This window comes from Chionomys nivalis, chromosome 19 (assembly GCF_950005125.1).
Source record: "Chionomys nivalis chromosome 19, mChiNiv1.1, whole genome shotgun sequence".
Taxonomy (NCBI): Eukaryota; Metazoa; Chordata; class Mammalia; order Rodentia; family Cricetidae; genus Chionomys; species Chionomys nivalis.
In genome coordinates this window covers 5,529,586-5,548,190 of record NC_080104.1, presented here as the reverse complement: position 1 = coordinate 5,548,190, position 18,605 = coordinate 5,529,586, and the positions used below count along the sequence as shown (strand labels likewise).

At 42.2% G+C, this 18,605-nt stretch overlaps 1 protein-coding gene across 8 annotated transcripts in view; it reads right to left on the bottom strand.

Moving 5' to 3' along the window:
* Positions 1-2,336: 2,336 nt before the first annotated feature.
* Positions 2,337-18,605, bottom strand: part of Satb1 (SATB homeobox 1) — a 91,674-nt gene continuing 75,405 nt past the window's right edge. For 5 of the 8 annotated variants that reach the window (XM_057751082.1, XM_057751081.1, XM_057751079.1 and 2 more), the window contains exons 10-12: positions 6,246-6,449; positions 5,668-5,763; positions 2,337-4,073 (exon numbers count right to left, since the gene is read on the bottom strand). In XM_057751082.1, coding sequence (XP_057607065.1) covers positions 3,567-4,073; positions 5,668-5,763; positions 6,246-6,449 — 807 coding nt within the window. In that variant the 3' untranslated portion in view covers positions 2,337-3,566. The remainder of the gene's footprint in view (positions 4,074-5,667; positions 5,764-6,245; positions 6,450-18,605) is intronic. The other 3 variants (XM_057751083.1, XM_057751084.1, XM_057751085.1) reach the window with 3 other exon arrangements.

Below are 18,605 nucleotides of genomic sequence, written 5' to 3'. Positions count from 1 at the left end.
TTTTAAACATTAATTCCAAACTATTTTTATTAACATGGTATTAATATGGTATTGTTAAACAGGTATCGTATTCTTGACAAACACCTTTCACCACATTTCGTTTGAGGGCACTTTATATCAAAAATTGTGCGTATTAATAGATTGTAGCTCAACTTTCGTCTAAAGACATGCAAGTATCCACTATTTACATTTAAAGGATTGCTTCAGAAGGAACACTGAGAATTCCTTCCACTAACGTTTTGGATGGCTCCTACTTTGGAGCTGCTGTTCCCACACTGCCATCCACATTCTGGCTGGCGTTATCACAGTAGACTCATCCCCATTGCTATAATACAGGCCATACACATTTTAATTGCTCTTGTTGAAAATATCACCAGGCAGTTCACAATATCTCATTTATTGAAAATATTGTGACAATCAAGGATCTTGTCATCAGCCACATGTGAACAATTGGGACTAAGGAAGAATTAGATATGTGTGGGACGCTTGTGTCAGGACACTCATGAACCGCTGGAATTTTTTCTACTCAAGCTATGTAGTTCAGATAAGCATAGTCAACTATAGATACTAGGGGTGGACACCAGCTCAGAATGTCTTCGCACTAAACGCCAGCCAATACACATTTTGTACATATGTACAGACTTTGTTACGAAGTGCAACACAGTAGGGCACACGCATTTTCAAAGGCGACGTGTCAGCCCTGCATGTTGTGTGGCAGGAAGATACGATCAACATCATTTTTTTGCATAATATGCAAGTATTATATGGCCACAGAGTGTCATACAAATTAGTGGCAAAGTGCTGAGTGAAGGGGTCCATGACAGACGCGGATGCACACAGCTGAATATTACTCGTAAACTACCTGACTCTGCTAAGACTTAACCGCACGAAGCACTATGTCATGCCCAGTGTGTAAACATCTCCGGACTACCGGGACACAATGAAGCTTGTTAAGGAAATTATCAATAGCCATAAGCCGCAGGAAGAAGAGAGATGTGGGTTACAATGACATTGGGGGAGCAACATGGGTTACTAGGAGACAGCTTCCAAAATGTGCTGTCTGCAACAATTCTGCACACTCCATCACGGCCCCATTTGCTAACATGTGCTTTATCGTAAAATAACAAAACCATGCAGACCATAAATGAAAAAGATCTGATAATTTTGCTGGCACAATGGTGTTGCTTTCCAACACAGTCATTTCTTAAGAGATATCTTCCCAAATACTACCAAATTCTATACCTATTTGATGTCCCAAGTGTTGGGCTGTTTAAAATGAAAAAAAAAGACATCAATTTCTCTGATGCTCTGTTGACTCTTTTAACTTGGGGAAGAGGAGGACGTGGGTGACAATCTTTAGTTAGTGAAATGCTAATTTCTTTTTTTTAAAAAAACATTTGAAATTTAGCTTACAGTATCTTGATTCAAATGCCTTTGGCTCATGTGATTACTTTTCTGAACTCCAGCAAACAAGGTAGTTTGCATTGTTTTCTCACCTATTAGAAAGAATTGCAACAGGCAGCAGCCTCCTGCATGACTCAGCTGTGTTGCCCACTGGAGCAGAAGAGGAGTTTCCATGCAGTCCCCCCCCCCCCCCCCCCATGAGGAAATGCTCTTCAGGAACAGGGTAGCTCAGAGCCCTGGCTCTATGAACCCAAATACCCCAATTAACACTTAGGGGACCTAACAAAGGGCTACAAGAGACAAACAGATAAGCAAAATTAACAACAAATTTTTTTTTTCCAGAGCACAATACTCCTTGCTTGCACCCGGCCTGTCACTGGGGTGTGGTGCAGCAGTTTAGAAAAAGGTGTTTGGATTCTAGCAGGGTTACTCTTTCTTCATGTAGATACGTTTTGACAAAGGAGGCCAAATAAACTCAAGGTATTGTACCTTCTCTACTTATCATGTGTCAAATAAATCTAAACAAAACACCCCCTCCTCCAAAATGCTTAATATGAAGGGTTCTTGCATAGGTCCGGTTGTTCCCTTATTTATATTATTAATGGTGTTGAAAAATACACCCCATCTTAAAGAAAACTATTGCCATAATTGGAGGATTGTGAGAAAAAAGCAGATATAGCCATTCCAAGTACTTAATTGCTAGAGTAATTCATGTTTCTGTTGGAGTCTTTGTCTTGTATAGTAAGCAAAACTAATTATCATCTGCATTGTGAAATTTCATACCTGCTTAAAACTGAGCATGTGTGACTTGAACTCGGTGATTCAGGTGAGTGTGCAGTAGCTGTTTTACAGGCTATCAAGAGCATGCGTGCATCTACACGACACACCGCCCTTAAGCTTGGTCACATAAGCAGACGAACCCTGCCATGGCATACCATACAAACAATTTTAATCGTGTCGTTACAGTCAATAACCACTCCTAATAAGCACATTTCTGCATAAAGAAAATTGTGATACACTTATAAAAACAGCAGCTGTAACAAAATAGCTGGTGTTTTCATAGCCATAAACTCATAAAAAAGAAATACACCTTTATACAGAGATTGTATACAGATGCCGCTCTAAAATTGATTGTGAACCAAAGGAAGACACATTGCAACATCAATTATTTTCACATTAATTGCATAATTTTCTAAGGTGATCTATTAGTTTTATTTACCTAAGCTTATTTGCATGATAGTAAAAATTGCATACGACACAGAGTGAAGCTTCTAGAGTGAATTGCTCGGATAACAGACTTTTATAGGCAACTGTGTAAAGCACATTTTCTCTATTTAAACTTTTAAGACACTTTGTTTTACTGCCCGTCAAAATACAGTTATAAATAGAAAGGAAAACAGTATGGTAACAAGAGAAGCAACATTACATTTAACAGAAACTTCCAGAAACTTAATTACAACATGATGCTGCAGGATCTACAAATAAATAACGAGGACTAAATTGTGTTTCACATTTTCGTTTCCTTAAAAAAAAAAATCATGTAACAATGAATCATGTAACAATGAGAATGAAAAAAAAAATTACAGTGAACTTTTATTTCCAAAATAAAAAAACAAATTTTAATTACGGCAGTGCCATATAATACAAGGCATTTGTTGGCATATGTCATCTTTAAACTGCAGTCCACAGTCTATAGTTCTTTTTTTTTAACATACAATCGAGTAACAAACTTTTTTTTCCTTTTCTCTTTAAAATAAGGGGCCAGTTTCCAAAGACCAGTGTGGAGTGTTACAGAAATAATTAAAGGAAAGGCAATCATAATCACAGAAGTTATAATGCTTATTTGAGGCTCCAGAATAATATTAATTAAAAGGAAAACCAATCTCTGGTATCATGCTGACAGGGCGCGCACACACACAGTGCAACCCTTGAACACAAATTCTGCCATCAGACAACCCTTGACGCTTCACTGGGCTGCCACGCAGTCCGGGAAAACAGTAAAACCTTTCGTGCTGTCTGTCATGTCCTTCCAACTTCCTGTTTGTGCAAGTTTCTGAAAATTCATCGGCCAAACAATAAACAATGAACGCTTTTTGAGTGAACACAAGATGGACTTTTCATTTTGTTAGTAAATACCAGTGGTACAGCTGAAACAAAAATTCTCAGTCTTTCAAGTCGGCGTTAATGTCTGTGCTCCCTTCCACGGACAGCTCTCCCTCCAGCTTCACGGAGAAGAGGGTGTTGGCGTTTTTATCCTGCACGCTCTCTTCCAAATCCTTCAGCAGCTCCTCCTCTTTGTATTCCGCCACATCCACCTCCAAGCCGGAGTTGTCCTTCAGCTTGCCGTGGTGCTTGAGATAGTACCGCTGGTTCTGAAAGAACTTGATGATGGTGTACTTGGGCAGGTCGAGCTGCGCAGACAGAGTCTGGATGGCCTCTTCATCCGGGTACAGGCCCACGTCCTGGATGAAGCTCTGAAGGATCCCCAGGGCTTCCACGGAAATTTTGGTTCGTGGCCTGGTCTTCTGCCGGTTTTCCTCGTCGGACTCTGCAGACGAAGCCACCGTGGGCTGCCGTGGAGGCAGCCTGGGGCCTGCCTGGGGCTGGGGCTGCGGCTGAGGAGGAGGAGGTGGCGGCTGCTGCTGCTGCTGCTGCTGTTGCTGCTGCTGCTGCAAAAAACAAACAGGCAAACAGTCAGAGCTGCTCGGAGCCCTTTGCAGTGGCAGGGGGTGCTTGCCAAGCCCGCAGTGTCTGAGAAAGAGTAAGCCAGCTAAACAGCCCACAGCCTTGATTAAATAAACAAATACACATCTGAGCTCGGCGCTGGGCTTGGAGGGTTACTGTGCTCACCTATCAGCTATCTGTGGAGACAAACAGCTGGGGAAAATGTGAACCTCACTATCTCCCAGAACGACTCTCACCAAAGGCGGCCAGCAAAACACGTCATGGCATTAATTAACAGTGACTTTATAAAAAGATCCTTCTTGGATTCCAGAGAGGACGTCAGAAGGCCGAGCTACCCAGCCACGGGAAAAGCGGTGTGCCTGGCCATGCTGCGTCTTATGGCTGTACCCAGGAGGCCACCACAGCTGAGGCTTCCCCATCCTGCACACCTCTTGGAGATGCAAGGATTTGCCAGTTTCAAGTCAGTCTCAGCCTCTCAGTCTCTCTCTCTCTCTCTCTCTCTCTCTCTCTCTCTCTCTCTCTCTCTCTCTCTCTCACACACACACACACACACACACTTTACCAAACTGCACTAAGCTAACACTACATTTTTCCCTTACCCCCACCAATGAAGGTTCACTGCATTCCACACCAGCTGGCAAACTGTTTTGTCTACAGTAAACTACGATGCAGTTAGGCTTTACATTTAATGTATACAGGCACTTTTTCATAATTAGTATCTGCGTATGTGCTGTAATTCCTGTACACAATCACATGTAACCAACGTGTGGCATGTGTCTACTGCACACTCAACACCCATAATTCTTACCAGCCAAGCCAATCAACCCTGGTGCTCAGGCTGCAATGTATTAGAACATTTGTCCTGTGCTTAAGCATTTCCTCTTATCCCCCTAAGAAGCAATTTTATTAAAAACAATTTACATTTTCAAACAAGTACTATTTTTATTACTTAACATATATCTTTCTTGTCTTTGTTTTAGCTGAAACAGTCGGTTTTTCAGGCTTTCACAATTATTTTAGTGCTTAATATCCTAAGGGATTCTCCTTCTCAATTTGTTTTATCTTTAATAAATACTCAAGGATTTTTTTTTCCTGGTAGATTGATAACTCTATTACTTTAGCTATAGATATCCGTATTTTTCACAGACAGCAATACCAGGAAGGAATGTGGGTGATTCAACAAAGATGCCAAGCAGGTTTCTGGGGCCCTAGAGGTAATGGCATTTCCCTTAAAGAAGAAAGCTTAAAACAACCTTCAAATTTATCAGAAATAAGTTACACAGCTTAAATTCAACTAGAGCATGCTGTTTAATTCCTGAAGCCACTAGAGTCCCGCTATGTGGTCTGATCCACAACCCTTTAATCGAGTTCTTCAGGAGCAGGAGGCTCTCACAGAGGCCGTGCCCGACACAGGCTACATCAAGCACAGGCTATGTGCTAGCACTGTGGGCTCTGGCCAGAGCCATGGCCATTCTAGCATTGTCCTTTGCACAGCGGAAAACTCTGGCCGAGGGAGCCGGTCTTCACAACATCTCTTTTTCCCCTTTCTCCTGGCATAGGAAACTGGTGCCCGCTCACCTGAGGAGCAGCACTGGGCCATGGTGCGGGGGTCAGCAGGCCTGGTAGGGAAGCGCATCTACTCTCTCCTTTGCCAAGGGTGCTGGGAGAGGGGCTCTAAGGAAAGACAAACAGACATGACTTACCCTGTCCTGCCCTGGGGTGGATGGGAAGGTATATGAGGTTCAGGCAGGATGAGGAGTATAAAGCAAGATGGGTTTCCCTCCCCTTTGCTCTGGACAGAATCCACGGGATAAAATGTGTGCCTGTCCCCTAAGCGCAGAGGCGGTTCCTTTCCTCCAGGGCAGGATGGTTTTAATTAGGAGGTAATGTTTTAAATTTGAATTTTTAGAAAACACACCAAAAGATGGATTCTAGGCTTTCATAATCAAAACCCAGGGCTAACCAAGACCCCCTTATTAGACTAGCAGTACAGAAGGGGGTCAGGACAGTGTTTATCCTCCTTCTTTCCCGAGCGAGATGGCAGTGTGCTGCTGGCCCCACGGTAGGCCGTGGGAAGAGGAGAATCACTAATTTCCCTGCGAAGTTGAAGGCTTTGTTTATTTAGTGGTGCATGGAACTGGCCAAGGTAAACGAACCTGAATCTGTTCTGCTGGAACATGGATGATGTGGGGCGGCCTGTCGCCATGGTGATGCACAGCATTGCTCTCCTGCTCATAGATGGCATCGCGCTCAGACTGAGGAAGACTAAGGAACCTTCGGATCATGGACAGGTTCTCCCACAGGGTCCTGTTTTCTGGAGAAGGATCTTCTTTCCAGCGTAAGAGCTCACACAACCATCCCTTAGGAGGAAAGATGGCAGGTCGGTTAGTGCCGGGCTGGACTCTTTCACAGATGCGAAAGCAGAAGCTCCAATAGTTAATAACTTTTCACCCACTCGTCACACTCCAATTTGCTTTAACATTTTTTCTTTTAATCCATTAAGGGAGGATAGACGTAGCTATGGAAAAGCAGGCTCTGTTTCTGAGGATGTTCACATTTATAAATGGCTTAGTGGGTATGAGTGTATTCTGTAGCTATGAAGATCTGTGCTTGGGTGACCAGAACCCATTAAAAAGGCCTGTTACCTGCCACCCCAGTGATGGGGTACAGAAACAGACAAGGGGGACTTGGTTATCAGCCAGTTTAGTGAAAATGGGGAGCTCCAGGTTTAATAAAAGACCCTGACTCAAAAAACAAGGTAGAGAACCATTAAGAAGACAGCCAGACATCAACAGACAGCCAGCCAGACAGACAGACATGGGAGAGGATGGGCAAAGGGAGAGGGAAGGGGGGACAGTCAGACACACACACACACACACACACACACACACACACACACACACACACCACTGCCGCAAGCAAGCTTGGGCATGAATATAGTTGGTTTTATTATCACTGACATTAGGAGATTTCTTCAACAAGGAACTCATTTTTTAAAATATGATACTGCTGATTATTTTAATTTTTATGCACTGATGTACTTTTTTAATGCATGAATGCTCTGTCTGCATGTATGTCTGCACAACAGAGGACATCAGATCCCACTGTTCATGGTTGTGAGCCACCATGTGGTTGCTGGGAAACTGAACTCAGGACCTCTAGAATAGCAGTCAGAGCTCTTAATCTCTCCAGGGAACCGCAGTTTTCTGCTTTTCTGTCAGCAGTGGCAGAGGTAGAGGACTTGTTAGGCAAGAACTTCGGTAAGTTTTCGTGGTAAAGAGCGAAGGACAAACTCAGTGAAGGCCCCAATCTGACCCTGTGTGGTCATGACATTTTCTCTGCCACCCAGTAGTGGAAACTTACCATCCCCTCAAACTTTCATCCCTTCTGCCCTACTGGAAGGAAAGAGGGAAGGACGGTGTCTAGCTGGAGCCCACCAGCCTGGACTGCCACCCTCTCAAACTACTCCACAGCTTGCTGACAGCTCACTGGACTGTCCAGAGACATCCGACCTGCACACACTGCAAGTCCCTGGCCCCATCCCCCAGTCTCCCCTGTGACTGGCATGCAGACTGGTACAAAGTCTGTCCTGTACCTCAGACTCCCCGTCTGTGCACACTCCAGGGACGATCTTCCTCATCCTCCACACAAACTTCTACCTGAGGCCATCCCATGTTCTTTCCCTCCCTGTTCTCCCTTACTCCTTTTGGGGAAGAAACCCCAAGGCACATGCACTATTCCCCATGTGGGACTCTGCTTTGGGGAAACTGCTCTAAAATAAAGGGCTTTCTTGGAAATTTCCAGGAAGGTAGCTGGATAGGACAATACCTTGACTATGAGAATTTTAGATCTATCCAGAGAGGGTCCTGCTTTTTACGTTACTGACAATTGCATGTCTTTCTTTCTCTTTTCAAAATGAATGAGCCAATCAAAAGAGACTTCTATACGTGATAATGGTGAACAAGAACAAGGCCTTCTTCTCTGGAACCGGTCTGAGAGACTGTCTGTGAGACTGTGGAAGGGGTGGGCCAGAACACTCACAACCCTGGGTGTTATTCAGGCTTTCCTGCTGCTTTGTTTTCTCTTACACCAGGGATGTACACACACAGCAAGTACCTCTAAGAAAGTTTGATCCTTTAACAGTTGTGTTTAATTAAGCAAATACACACACATATGTTCATGTATGTGTATATATGTGAATGCTCACATATCTCTGTGTAAATACATACATATAAATAAATGTTCGGTGTGTATAAATATATGTGAATGTTCACGTATCTGTGTATACACACACACATATATGAATGGTCATGTGATAACACTGTCATTCAATGCCACACACAATTCAAGATGAGAAGGAGCAGTACACTAAAGAGTTAATCTGAAAGAATAGCAACTAAAAAGGAGAAGAAAAAAAAAAAATCTCTGTTTTGATGACTGAGCCCTGCACTGTTTCTCACTTGACCGAACCCTTGCACGTATGATCAGACTGCTGTGAGATGCCAGAGCTGGGCTCTACTTGAGATAACAGAACATAAATGACAAAGCTGACCTTGCGTGTTTACAGTGTTGGAGACACGCCTGCTCTGGAAATATTATTTAGTTTGGATGCATAAACTCTTGCTTTCTGGAGCAAGTCATAAAAATGTCATCTACTTTCCTAGGCCCACGGTATTTCCTTCCCATGTCTCTAAATGTTGTTACAGGATAGACTTTAGCTGTGCACTCACCCCTGGACACGTGAGTATGAACTGACAGCTACCTTTCCTGACTACTTGTCCGCATTCTTGATCTGTGACCTCTGACACAACCTGGATGCCTGGAAACATGGTCTTATTTCCTTCCCTGAGAGGTGAGAAGGCTCGAGAAGACAGAGGAGAGACCCTCTAACTTAGCTGGTCCCCGTGAGTACTCAACTGAGCTGCTATCATGTTAATTATTTCAGAAATAAATTTCTTAGATATAAATGCACGTAGTTGAAAATTGCCAAGAGTTAAATTAAGAATGATTCATGCCAGCAGAGCTTGGAGAGCTGAAAACCTCACCGAATCCTTTAGAAACTTCTGTAAACAAGGCAGAGATCACTTGGCGATCGGATGCAAATGAAAAACATGTGGATCACAGATGTTCTTTGGAAGAGAAAATCATTAGTTCTTTTAAAACAGCTAATAATGACAGCTAATTCCTAAATAATCACACTCACGTGGGGCTAACAAACATTTCAGAAAGAAAACTGACTCATTGAACAAACACCTTGTCTCTGCTGTCACTTCTGTGCGTCCACGCTTCCCAGACAGGTCCTCATTTTTATTAATTGCCCATGACTAACATAACACTTCCAGTACTTTGCGATTAACCCCTGCCCTTAAATAATACTTCTAATTCCTTATCTAAAACAATGCGAGGAATCTGCAGTTGAAGCGTGTTTCCGCCTCTCAGAGACAGGACAGGCTGCAGCGACCAGAATCAGATGCTTCACACACGAGTACCTGGCGGTGCGCGTCTGGGACTGCCAGAGCTCTACCAGGGTGTTCAGAAAACCAGGAAGAAAGAAAGTGGGTCCTGCTTGTCTGATCTCTTAAATGATTGGAAACACACATTTTTGATACCTTTTTTTTTCTTTTATCACAACAGAAATAAACTGATAAACTCCCAGTTAGGATTGGCAATAACCTGTTTTTACACTAAATACCTTGGAGTACTGTGGCTAGCTCATGTTCTGTTGCTTTTCATTCCGTCAGTCATGACAGGAATCTATGATTTGAAGAAAGGAATTAAAGAGGACACAAATGCCTCTAATTCTCCCATCCCATTTCTTAGGTCAGTTCCCTAACCGTCAGAATGGATGTGTCTGGTAGGGCGATGAGCAGACCTGAAGGCTGCTGACATCACACAGATGAAACCAAGAACCCCCAAGACGTTCCACACTGCGTAGGGGGAGGGAGATAAGAACGAGATGCAAGGCTTTGTTGTAAAATGTGAACTTTATCCTTTCAGGGTGAGTCTCTGGGACTTGCTGTACAACCAGAGGCAGGAGGATCAGGGAACCACTCTCACAATTAAATGAGATCACAGCTCTCTGAACAGTGGAAAAGACGGGGGCCTAAGAAGCCTTTATCAATGGGACCAAGAGGTTCTCAGAAAACTCAAATGGCACAAGAACAACCTGAAGTTAACTGTAGTGAATTTGCCAAGGGCCGTCACACTGCATCTAATGGGGGCAAATATAAACAGTAGCCACACGGAAATAAACCAGTGCGACTTTCAGGATGTTACTACTTTTCAAACTGACAAAGTTTAATTTGACACCTTCTGTTCCAAATCCTTTGTTTCTATTCAAAATCACGCCTTGAGCTGTTGCTATCAATCACAGCACTCTCTATTACTTAACAAAAAAAAAAAAAGGAAGAAAGAAAGAAAGAAAAAAAAACTGGCATGGACCCCGAATAAGCTGAAAATGCCATGCAGATAAATTCTGAGATAATATGTTCAAACCTGTTATATACAACACAAATCCTGCAAAGTTATGTATTGTAAACCTACATTTATTGAGAACTAAAAGTCTTAAATCCATCTGCCACAAAGGAAATACTGTTATGTACTTTATAGTAACCAACAGCCATCTGCAAATGTCTTGCTACCATAAGCAAGAAAGCGGGGATGGGGGGGAAAGCATGCCGGCGGCGGGAAGGAGGAACATCCTTCTGACTGGTTTTGGTTTGGGATCTAATAAGGAAGTATAAGAATGGGGGAGAAACGGGAAAGAGAAAAAGCAGAGTGACTGCCAAACCCGTGTTACAAAAATCAAAACAAACTCCGTGACAACACAATGGCAGTTTATTATGGTCCACGAAACACACGACTGTATGCTCATTTTAAAGGAAAAATTAGCAGTTCCAAACTCAATATTCTAATGATGTGCTTGCTGACAGAATCTTGTTGTGCCACATTTAAATAAAAATCCTGGCACCTCCATCTCTCAGCTGCTAACTTCCAACCAAACTCAATCTCTGATTTCCATGCCATTCTTTAGAGCAGCGAGTTCAAGTCAATTCAATGCTGACATTTAACACAGAAGGGTACCCAGTGATTCTGCGGCAGGAAACCAATGTCCCATGAGAAATAAATGCTGTACCTGTGAATCCTCACATGCACAAAGCTGCATACAATGCCTGCTTTGGGACGAAGCTGGGAGTTCCAAAGACAACTAGTTTCCAAGGGGATATAATATGGGGGGGGCACTTAATGCAATATGCATATGTATATAATGCCATTATACACATTTTAAAACTAAGAGCTATAACGAGAGAAAGAAAAATGACACGATTTCCCGCTGCATCTAAGAAAAAAAATACATTAAAAAAATCGAATGGTAATTTGAGTTCTAAACGGCAAAACATTTTAAAGTCTGTATCCACGCACCTCACCCTCATCTTTATGTGTTATTTGAGGGAGTATTTTCTTCCAATCTCTGGGGCATATCGTGTAATATATGATATTAAAAGAAATCAATCTAAATAGGAAAGTATTTGATACAAACATTTTAGTGCAAAGCATGAATTACAGTTTTGCAAGTAGTGGGAACAAGAACAGAGTACATAATCCATTAAACAGCACTTGTAACAAAAGATTCACCATTGTAGACTAAACTACACTAGGCATTTTGAATGAGTACATTTTCAACAACAACTAACTACAAAGCTTGCAATTTATCATTCAGGAAATAATGTCCTACTTTTAAAAGAATCTGTAAGTGTTCCTTATGCAAATGAAGACAGTTTTTAATCTGCCCGCAAACATGCTAATAGAGGGCAATTTTTTTTATTTACAAAGCTGCCGGCACTCAAGGGTAATTTCACATCAGTGTTCTTCTATAAACTGGGGAAGAAATGGGTTCTAATTGTCAGAACTACTGAATCTGTCACCTTTAGCATAAAGGCTTAAGATGTAACAAAAGATGTCACGTGACTGCTGTGTTTTAAAACCACCCCTTCCACATACAGAAAGGCCTACTTTAACAGCTTTTATTTCTTATATGCACTGTACCCAAAATATATTATTTTTGGGGGAAGGTCTCACTTCAGACACTCAAGATCTGAGAGTAAGACCTGGATGTCTCTCAAGCCAGCTTGCCATCTTCCAATCCAAAATCTCTGGACACTGAACACTGAGAAGTAAAATCCACGGCAGAGCAACACTGAAAGCATTTTAAATTATTTACTAGGTTAAAAGGGTGAAATGATACTTTAAATACATCAGATTTCATCATCTAGGACATTTTTTGGTGGCAAAGTGGTATTGATCTTCCAATGCTTAGAATTAGCGAGTTTGCAGAAGGTCACTATTTGATTAAAGGCATTAAAGTTGAGGCATCAGGCGAGGTGCTTTTTCTTTTTTCCCAATCCAAATCATGATATAATTTAATAAAAAGAATTCCATCATGTCCTGAAATAAAAGCATTTGTCCTAGGATAATGTTCTTTACCTAACATATCAGCCTTAAATGTCACGAAAATTCCTTAGAAGGGAAACCTCTGCTGAAGCCAATTATTCTATGACCTAACAAGCGACTGTGCCCCAGCATTAACAAGGGCCAGGTTCTCCTCCATAGACCGGCAGGAAGTACACCATCTTCCTCTTCCACCTAACACCAGCACCAGCACAAGCAGTCTAAGCAGAGACTGGAGTTTCTTCCCTAAGTTAATGTTCGTCTTGTTAAAGGAAACGGTGAGTAACTCTGAACAGGAATGAACCAGGAAAAGCATTTCTCTACTGAAAGGGGTGTGATATGTGCACATCTGTCCAAGCTGGGTTTTTAAAGGAAATACAGCTTAAATATCCAAGTTTGCCCTCTGATACATTCATTTTTAAGGTGTGGTTTCTGATGCATTCACTAAAAAGAAGAAAAAGTAATAATGAAAACATTTTCAAATACTGCTATGTTAAGCTCTTGAGATTACTGTTTTTCGACTCCTGAGCTCCTGCAGACTCTCCAGTTTATTTAAGGGACATAACATCTTAGCCAAAAATCTGCGGGTTTCTATATTGGGGTAATAATAGGCCATAAAATGACTGTCTAGAAGTTTCTTATTTTGCCCCTTTGTTATTAAGAGGTTAAGCAACTCTAGCAGAGCTTCAGGAGATTTATTATTAGCATAAAAAATAACATTTACACAGGCCTAGGAAGAAATCTCTTGAAATTTAGTGACGTTAGAAGGGCACTCAGAGTCACTAGCAAACCATCTTTAGTTTTCAATTTTGCTTACAATGTAATCAGATAAAAAACCCACCAGCAATGTCTGATTTCTACTGTTTTTATTTTCTCCTCTTCCTTACCCTCGCTAGGTCGTTGACATGGGGACAAAAACATAATTGTTCTTCTTTGGCTTCACTGAGATTGTTGGGTTCATAGCAAAAGATTCAAATAATGACTTGGCCAGAGGAGATACAAATGGCTGACTTTAAAAGGTTGCCAGGTGTAGAATCTTTAAAATTAAAGGTCTTTCCAGAAGACAAGTTGAGAAGGTAAAAAAGGAGGAATGAGATGTGTGAGATTCTAAACAATCTATAAAATATGTAGAACAGTGGTTCTCAACCTGTGGGTTCTGACCCCTTTAGAAGACCATTGTAAAACACAGGTATTTATATTACAATTCATAACAGTAGCAAAATTACAATCAAGAAGTAACAATGAGATAATTTTATGTTTGCGGTCACAACATGAGGATGAGAACTGTAGGCAAGGGTCCCAGCATTGGGAAGGTTGAAAAACACTTATCTGAAAAAGACAATCTCACTAGACAGAAGTAGAGGATTTCAAAAGGAGACCTGGACTTTTATTTTGAGAGTATTAGATTTGGAAAGAGCCTTTCATGTGTGTTTGACTTTTATATATACTCCAAATCTAAGACAAGAACCTCGCTCATATGCCTTATATGTGAACATGAGCTCTGAAAAACAACCTACTTGCTCCAATACGACCCGCCAATGCCATTTTTGACATAATTTTAATAGAATGGTTGGCCTCTCTCTACTATTCTGACTCCTGACCTCCAACTCTTTATTCTCATTCTTCATAAAGGGTGTATCAAAAATGGAGAGCACCCCGAGATTCATGCCATAACTTCTTAAGTTTAGCCTGTTTCCAGCATTAAGAACTGCCTGCCGCTGGCTTCCTCAGACTGGAGCACTTCTTCCTTAACGGATTCTTAGAGGCACCAAATTCTTTCATTTGCTTGCAGTGCAAAATTTTTCTTCTTGACTTTCAGGAAAAGCAGACCAGTGATGACTTCAGCTTTTATGAGCAAGGAATCACCACCTACAGCTAATGAAGTACTATAAAGAGCAAATTAATGTGATCCATAATTCAGTCTGGAGACTTGCAGGTGTGTCCTCCTGTTAGACACTGCGACACAATGATGCCATCTACAAAGATCACACCTGGAAACACCCAGCTGAGCTACAAAATAGGAAGGAAGGAAGGAAGGAAGGAAGGAAGGAAGGAAGGAAGGAAGGAAGGAAGGAAGGAAGGAAGGAAGGAAGGAAGGAAGGAAGGAAGGATCCCTAAGTGAGCGTGTGCTGGGCTCCATCCACAGCTATCCTCGGATACTTGGGGCCTATGGGCTACAGACTGAGCATGCCTTGGAGCTCTGAAAGCTTTCAGACAGGCAAACAGATGGGCAGTTTAGCTTTCTTGAGTCCCTTGACCATCTTTGAGTGGCTGTTAGGAAAGAACTGGAGGGTGAATCCACCTTCCAACTGTCCGTACTTTTCTGCTGTTCAATGTGACCTCGAGAGGTCACCAACACAAGAGCAAAGCTCATGGCTTCATAGGTTACCTTTAGTCCTCCGCCTGCCACTCCCTCATACTCAGCTGGACTAAAGCCAGCCTCATGTCCTGCTTTCTATATCTTTAGGAAGATGGCTTTTTTTCCTTCTCTCCAAATGTTATTTCTCCCTCAAGCCATAGTCAGGCCCCTCAGTAGACCGACAAAGAGGCACTCAGTGGGCAGGAAAGTATCTATACCAATAAGAGCCTCTGGGAAGACTTCCCCTCTAAAAAATACAGACAACAAAGGCATTAATCTCATAGTGATCGCTACAAATGAGACAGAGCACATTCAATCTGATGCTTAGTCTGAGATAACCACAGAATGCTGCAAAGAAGTGAAATAAAAATGCTTAAACAACTCATAGTCCATTGGGAAGGATGTGACATCCAAAACCATTAGTTTAAAGCAGGCGTAATAAAGGTCCCTGAAGGGCAGATACCAGAGTGGCAAAAGTGGAGCAGGAGAAGCAGTGGGTGAGGGAGGAAGAAGAAGGATGCCCCTGATACAGCACTGCTGGCCTGTCTTCAGAGAGCGGGCCACACCGAAGGGTGAGTGCCTGGCAGAAAACAGTCTAGCTGCTTCCGAATAGATGATGCTTCACACAGCCCTTACCACACTGGCTTGAGAAAATGACTTAAGTTTCCATAACCTCTTGCCTTCTTCTACACACTATGCTTCTAAGGACTATCTAAGAGGCTTGATAGAAACCAGGAGCAGATTCGTCAACTTCTTCAGACCTCAAATATTTCCTTTGTTAAAGGACATCTAATTTTATCACCTAATTCACAGTATATTGTTGGTACTCAATATCAATTTCAACTGTATTATTCCTGACACTATCAAACTTTGAGCAGCCCATAGAGACTGGAACACATTAAGAAGGCTGAAGAGAATAGCTGTCACCCCATTCCTCCCACATGGGCTGCAGCCTAAACAGGAAAGCTCAGTTAGAGCTCTAGCACACTCCACACGGAGGCTGGGATACTGGATCTATCTGATATTGGGGGTATAAACAGACACTCTTTCTGAAACGTGAAATGCAGATGGTAAACATGTCTGATGATGACCCTTAAAAGACAAATTCCTTTCCTAAGCCAGTAACTCACTTTTCAATGCTTATTCCAAAGGAACTGCAGATCAATACTTCACAAAAATGTTCACATTCACACTATCTGTGACAGCAAATGCTGAATGTAACCTAAATCCACTGATAGGAAATTGATGACTACTACAATATGCAAATGGACACAACATACACATATACAGCGCTACACACATATGTACGCAAGTACATGTCTGTGTATATAAAGAGCCTAAATCAGGATATTAAATCAGAGTATCTCTAGGTGATTGAGATTATGGATATTTTTATGTTCTTCCTTATGCTTGTGTTTCTGATTTTTCTGTAGTGACTTTGTAATAAAAATATGCATAGCAAATGGTTTTAATTAAAAATCTGATTTTTCTTGTCTGTCTCCTCTATAACCAAAGTAGTTCCTGTCAACTCTAGCCCTCGGTAAAGCCTCCTGGATTTCTTCTCACCTGTGGCTCTGGTCCCTTATCTTCTACTCTGGGGCTCCTTTCTAGACCACCCCAATCCTACCAGAAGACATGAATACACATGGCCTTGCACTAGCAAACTTCCCTGCACTCTTCCCGAGGGAACTGGAAATATCCCAACGCTCACACTCAGTGTCTGTAAAAACTTGGTAGAAGACTCACCACCACAAACTGGATGGCCAGTTAAGTTGGGAGGCAAAGTTATGAAAATGGCCCAATTTGGGCTGTGCTAACAGACTGCAATTCCTCTGCATTTACCAGAGTCTCACGCGCGGCTGCAAAGTCCAGCAATGGAAGTCTACAAGGATGGCCCGTTACCTAAAGAAATAAGGCTTGAACTGACAAAGCTTCCTAGGTTCAAGGAAGCAGAGGGCCACCAAAAGACTCTCTCAGAAAAGGAAACTTAGGAAACGGACTTTCCTGAAGCCAACTCTAACACATGCACACACTTACAAAGTAAAATTTGTATTGTGCTGCTTACTAACCATTGTTAAATTTCAGTGTTTCTTTCCTATTGAAAATTCTAAAGAACAGTAAGCATGAAGCTGAATGGGTGAGCCATGTGTGAAAAGAAAAAAATTATAAAAATGAGAACTCATAAAATAAGTAATCTTTTAGGTAATTTACCTGATAGGGTAGCGTGCTGATTTACACAAATAATAGTGGCAATGTAGGGGAAGCACTACGTTGTTTTAACAAATATTTCTGGACTACATTTTTTAACAGATTTACATGTAAATTTTCAGTATCACAGACACCTCAGGAATGAGCAATACTCTCCATTACGCTTAGTAAGAATCATGGAATTAAATTTTAAACCTTCCCTCTACGATGTTCTAGGAGAAAGAACAAAGAAGTTTTAAGCCAAGAAGGCAATCTGGGAAGTATGAGCCCTGGGTGTCAGCCCCCAAGAGGGACAAGTGACTTGCTAATGATTTTGCTGGACCTCCCTTCTTGTGTGGCTCAAGCCACGTGATTTTCTTCATTATGCTAACCTGTCCATCAGAAGTTTGTCTAATTTAAGAGAAGTAAATTTTGTGAGCCAGAAAGCGTAGTTATTTCTGGAAGCATTCTACAGGTCAGGGTGATAATGGCCACACTAGGGAGGCTAAGCCTAGGAACAGGCTGCCTCCCTTGTTCCTCACAACCCCTAAGCACAGCACAGCTGGGGACAGCCAGTGCAGAATTGGCTGAGGAAGAGGCGGGCAGGCAGGAATGGAATGTGGCCCTGCTGTGCTCTGAGCATCCTCCCACTATTCCACGCTCTTTAGAGAAACAGGCTTGATAAATCTACTCTGTCCTTCTGCAGGTCATTACAAGGACCCTAGACAGCCAGGTGCAGAGGAAGGGGAGACATGAGCACACATACGGTGGGGATGCATTTTCCCTAACACTTCTCACCCAGTAAGGTAAGAGCCATCCACAATTCAGGGTTGTTATTAAAAGTGTAGCTTGCAGGCAGTGGTGGCACAAAACTTTAATCCCAGGAGAGTCAGGCAGATCTCGGAGTTCAAGGACAGCATAGACTACACAGTGAGTTCCAGGTCAGCCAGAGCTTCATGGAGAAATCCTGTCTCAACCCCGTCAAGCACCCCAGAAAGAAAGAAAGAAAGAAAGAGAGAGAGAGAGAGAGAGAGAGAGAGAGAAAGAGAGAGAGAGAGAGAGAGAGAGAGAGAGGAAGGGAGGAAGGGAGAGAGAGAGGAAGGGAGAAAGGGAGGAAGGGGGAGAGGGAGGAAGGGGGAGAGGGAGGGAGGGAGGAAGAAAGGGAAAGAAAAAAAAAGACAGCACCCAACTTGTAAATGCTTTTCCATCTGCAGAACGGGCATTCTCTCATCGAGGACAGCTCTTGCTGCTAGGTATCTACGCTGGAAACAAGGTTGCTGGTACTGTTTCGGGCTTTGTTTTAGATGCTATTGCAATTATTGCAATCCCCTCTTATTATGCTTTAGAGTGATGGGCACTTGAAAAATAAGCACACCAGAAAGCAATAAACAAATTGGAAGAAAATGTTTCCCAGGTAAATTCAAAAATTCCTAGGCTAATATGTTAAACATGTAATTGTTCCCTCTGCTCCATTTATCACTGATCTCATCTCTTTGGTGCCATAGACCCTTCTGGCAGTCTG